This window comes from Strix uralensis, chromosome 4 (genome assembly GCF_047716275.1).
Source record: "Strix uralensis isolate ZFMK-TIS-50842 chromosome 4, bStrUra1, whole genome shotgun sequence".
Lineage (NCBI taxonomy): Eukaryota > Metazoa > Chordata > Aves > Strigiformes > Strigidae > Strix > Strix uralensis.
The window spans coordinates 123,423,757-123,428,833 of NC_133975.1; the positions used below are offsets into that span (position 1 = coordinate 123,423,757).

Sequence of the window (5,077 nt, forward strand, 5' to 3'; positions counted from 1 at the left end):
GCTACCGCGCTTCCCCCCGGCCCTCCGCGGGCGCGGAGGCGGCCCCTGCTCTGCGCCGGGCAGCCCCGCTCTCCGCCCTCCGCGGCACGTCGGGCTGCAGCGGACGGGCGTGCGCGCCCTCTCCGCGGCGGCGCAGCGGAGTTGGGAGCGGGACGGCCGCGCTGCCAATGCAGCGGCCGGGAGGGGAGGGGAGGAGGAGGAGGAAGGGGGAGGGAGGAGGAGAAGGAGGAGGAGAGGGGGGGAGGGCGCAGCCGGCAGCGCACACCGGCCGCCGCCGGCGGGGCTGGCCGGGGCGGCGGGGGCTATTGTGTGCACCAGACGGGGACACACGCACACACACACTCACACTCACACACACTCACACACCCGCGGCTCGGAGGGAAAGTATCGCGAGAGCGGCCGGCTAACAACCTGCTCCACAACACCGCCGCGCCGCCGGCCCCGCGCCGCACCCGCGGAGCGCCGCGCACATGCGGACGCTGAGCCCCGCCGCCGCCGCACGCCGGTGAGTACGCGGTGAGCCGGCCGGGAGGGCGAAACCCACCCCCCCACCCCGCCAAGGGAAAGTCCTCCCTGCAAAGTTGGGGAGCGCGGCTGCAAAAGGGGAGGGGGGGCGGGCTCCGAAAAGCGGCTCCGCGGTGCCTCCCCTCCCCCCCCGCGCTGCGCGGAACGGGGCGCTGGCGAAGGTCACGGCGGGAGGGCTGCGGGGAGCAACTTTGCGGAGGGGGGGGGGGGGCGGGGGTCCGGGGTGGGGGGGGGAGTATGGAAGGGGGGGCGGGCTCGGGGCAAGTTTGTGGGATTTAATCGCGGGCTATAAATGGGGCTGCTGGAACTTTAAAAGGCAGCAAGCTGTGGTTGGCTGGTAGCGAGATTTGGAGTAACATATGGCATTAAAAGGCGCACAGCTGGAGGTAGCATTTCCATCGCAGTGAAGTCAGAGCAGCTGACTCTCCAGCTTGCGGTGTAATTAGCAAACCGAGCACTCCTCCTTCCCTCCCTCCCTCCCTCCCTCCCGCCTCCCTCCCTCCCGCCGCGCCTCGCTCGCACTCGCGCACGCACCGCGCCCGCGCTTCCTCCTGCCCGCCCGGCTCCGCGCCCGCGGCCGGCTCCGCCGCGTCCCGCGGGAAGGTAAGCGCCCGGCCGCGGCAGGTAGCCGGCTGCAGCCCCAGCCCTGCTCTCTCGCTGTCCTTACGCCGCTTATTTTCTTCCTCGGCTTTTAATAACTTCAAGGGAAACTTTTTTCCTTTATCCCACCCCCCCACCCCCCCCGCCCCTTTCCGCATGCGGGTGCCGGGGCTGCTTCTCCCCGCCCGCCCTCCCCACCCCGCTCCCTCCCTGCAAAAACGCCGCTTCTCCAGCGCCAGCCGCGACTGTTTTGTTGTGTTTCGGTGCATAACGACTGAGGATAAAGTTTAAATGTGCGTGTGTGTATGTGCGTGACGTGGGTAATATGCTTTAGTAAAAGATGCCCCGAGTTAGCGTTGCTGGGAAGACGGCCTGGGAGTTTATGCTTTTATTTTTTTTTAATGTGTATGTGCTTTCCTCCTCTTAATTTTATTAAAGTGCTTAGTGGGAGAAACAAAGGTTGGAGGGGCTGCTGCTTTACTAGCTTTTGTTTACTTACAATCAAGTTTTTCCTGTTCGGAGCAGGTGCGAAAGGATGAGAAGCATGTTGTGTTGGGTTTTTTTTCTCTCTCTTCCCCCCCCCCCACCCCCCGCCGCCCCCCCTTAATAAAACTATTACAGACAATTAACAGTAAACGTTATCTCCAAGGCTGTTTCTTTGGCTTGTGTTACCAAAAAGCCGATCTGTTTGTTACAGCTGCTAGGAGGCTTTAGTTTACAGTAGCATTCAAGTTTTTCCTGTTTTGAACAGGTTATGAAGGAAGAATGGAGTTTCCAGACCATAGCCGCCAGTTGCTGCAGTGTCTGAGTCAGCAGCGTCACCAGGGCTTCCTGTGTGACTGTACTGTTTTAGTTGGAGAAGCTCAATTCAGAGCTCACAGAGCCGTTCTTGCCTCTTGCAGTATGTACTTCCATCTTTTCTACAGGGACCAGTTAGACAAAAGGGATATTGTGCATCTGAACAGTGACATTGTCACAGCCCCTGCCTTCAGCCTGCTGCTCGAATTCATGTACGAGGGAAAGCTGGAATTCAACAGTCTCCCGGTCGAAGATGTGCTGGCTGCGGCTAGCTACCTTCACATGTATGACATTGTGAAAGTCTGCAAGGGCAAGTTGAAAGATAAAGAATTATGTTCGGAAGAGAAGATTAATGATGAGGTGGCTAGTTTGGAGAAAGCGGAGCATTTTCTAGACGCTGGAGTGCCCCTGGTCCACGAGTTTGACCCAGGAAACAAACAAAAATTCAGCGTTGCAGAATACGAGAGAGCAGCAGGCAAAGAAAAGGTCAGCAGTCACCCCGCCTGGTCCTCTGATCATATAAGTGTCAGCTCTGTGCCGACAGAGGCAGAACCGTGCGCCGCAGCAGCTGGAAAAACAAAGGCTAATGTCAATAGTTCCACAGGACCTTTGTCCCAAAGGTCTGTTAACCATCCCCTGGCTTCGAGTGATGTGGACTGCGCGCTGGATTTGTCTTTCAAGCCTGTGCCGGGGAGAGATTCCTTACACCCCTCCTATGTCTTTGGACAGCTGGCTTCCGACAGCCAGCAGCAGGGTACCGAGCCACTTGTTAAAGATGAACAAGACTTGCTGTCAGATCAGGAGGACGGCGAAGCCAGGAGTCCGGAGAGTCAGCATTTTGGGAATTCAGCCAAAAGCCTAGTGACAGGGTTAGGACACATGTTCGCGGGGAATGGCAGCTCTCATGCCCGAGAGGAGGATATAGATCAAGAGCGAGACGAAAGCGAGGACGACATGGATTCGTCAGACATCTCTTCCTCGGGCGTCCTCGTGCCTCCCGGGCATATCTGCATTTGCCCCCTCTGTAGCAAGGTGTTCCCGAGCCCCCACATCCTTCAGCTGCACCTGAGCTCTCACTTCCGCGACAAGGACGGCTCCCGGACCCGCCTGTCCCCCGACGGGTCAGTCCCCACTTGTACCCTCTGCGGAAAGACTTTCTCTTGCATGTACACGTTAAAGAGGCACGAGAGGACTCACTCGGGGGAGAAGCCCTACACCTGCGGCCAGTGCGGAAAGAGCTTCCAGTATTCCCACAACCTCAGCCGCCATGCAGTCGTGCACACCAGGGAGAAGCCCCACGGGTGCAAGTGGTGCGAGAGACGGTTCACGCAGTCTGGAGATTTGTACAGACATATCCGCAAATTTCATTGTGGCCTTGTAAAGTCCTTGGTTGTTTGAGACGTGTGATTTTTATTTTTTTTTAAATTTTTTATTTTCTTCCCCCCCACCTCCCTTAAAACAAAACAGGAAAAAAAGGCAGCAACTGAATTGTTCCCCCCCCCCCCCCCCCTTTATTTTATTTTGGTGATATTCACTTCAGGTATATGATCTCTAAAAGATGCAGAGGTATACACTCCAGAGGCCTTTTAATGCAATCCTTCCACCCCTCCAGCTCCCCCCTTCTCCTGCCACCCTCCCTTCTCAGCACTGTCCTTTAGGTCTTCTCTTGCGCACCCATGTTACATTATTAATGTGAAATGATCTAAGTAATTCTGCAATGATTTAGCATCTGTTTTCATGCTGGAAGTACTTGCTTCGTGGTCAGGGTTTTTTGGTTTGGTGTTTTTTTTTTTTTTTTTTTAGTTTGAAAAAAGATTATCAGCAAATTCCGGACAAAAATTTTGGATTCCATTAAGCTCCCCTAATGCTCTCTGCATGTCGCATAGAAACATCTGAAGAGATGAACTATGATTTAAATACATTTCAGTGTAGAGAAACTTGTCTGCATATCGCAGAGTAAGCAGACGTACTCTTATTTTATAGAGCTAGATGAGACCTTAAATTGGCCCAAATCATAAAGGGGGGTGAGGATTCCTGGCTGTGTCTTTGGTACTGGTCATTTTTTATTCTCTTTATTGTATTAGAATAGTTCTGCAACTGGTCCTAAAATCTGAATGAGAAGTTTTTGCCTCGGGACTTGACTTAAATTTTCCCCTCCCACCCATCCTCCTCCCTGGGCTGACTTACTGAAAAGCTGCTTTTGAGCATAAAACATGGATGGAAAAACTCTTTCTGTCTGCAGCATATTCACTCCTAAAATGCTGAAGGATGCACACTAGGACATACACAAAAAAAAAATCACATGATATGTGAATGTTTTCATTCCCATACTGACACCCAGGGGCTGATCCTCTCCCCTTTGGGGGTGACAGCAGCCCCAAAGTGGCTAAATAACCCCTCTTGATATCAGGCTCCGGGGGTGTGTCTTAATTCAAGGTAACTCATACCATGTGTGTTAGGAGATGCCTTGCTATCTTGTCCGAAAAGTTTGCTGCAATGCTAAAATCAGCAGCTTGGGATTATGTTTTATTTTTTAAGAAGTTGGTGATTCCCTGTGGGCCAAATTCTGTGCAATTGCCAGCATTTTGAAGGGGCAGTATGAAGATTAACTGCTGGAGGAAAAATATGGCCCAACTTTTTCCCCCATGTCCCACCTTTTCAGGGGAGGTTTTTGGGGTATTTTTAGGTGGGTGGTTTGTTTTTTTTTTTTAGTTTGTTTGTAAACTGAGGCTGCCTGTAACTAACCAGTTTTACTCCAAATAACACAATTACTTGCCTAATAGATCATCCTTTGGTCTGTGCATGTCAGTCAATATAAGATTATTTCCTTCCAGTCAGATTACCCATTCAAGGTACATGGGACTGAAATATAATAATAATAATATCTGAGGGTTTTGAATGTCATTCTGCTGCGTTAGCGTTGCTTCACCAGCTTTCCTGACACTCCTGGAGTTTTTTTGTGAAACTTAAGCGTTTATTTTAAAATGCATTTGAAGCACTGAGTTAGGTTATTTTAAAAAGTTGTGCTTAAAATACTGTATTTCATCTTATGAAGAAAATATAACCCAATGCCTTCCCCTTCTGGTCCAAAAACTGAGCACTACCTACATAAATAATATGGGATTGGTTATTTTTTTTATTTTTACTTTTTAAA

General features: G+C 52.0%; 1 protein-coding gene across 1 annotated transcript; it reads left to right on the top strand.

Moving 5' to 3' along the window:
- Positions 1-368: 368 nt before the first annotated feature.
- On the top strand, positions 369-3,356 carry ZBTB42 (zinc finger and BTB domain containing 42). The gene is made up of 2 exons (XM_074865247.1): positions 369-505; positions 1,877-3,356. Exon 2 carries the CDS (start codon positions 1,891-1,893, stop codon positions 3,319-3,321), a length of 1,431 nt encoding a protein of 476 aa, XP_074721348.1. The 5' UTR covers positions 369-505; positions 1,877-1,890; the 3' UTR covers positions 3,322-3,356.
- Positions 3,357-5,077: the final 1,721 nt, after the last annotated feature.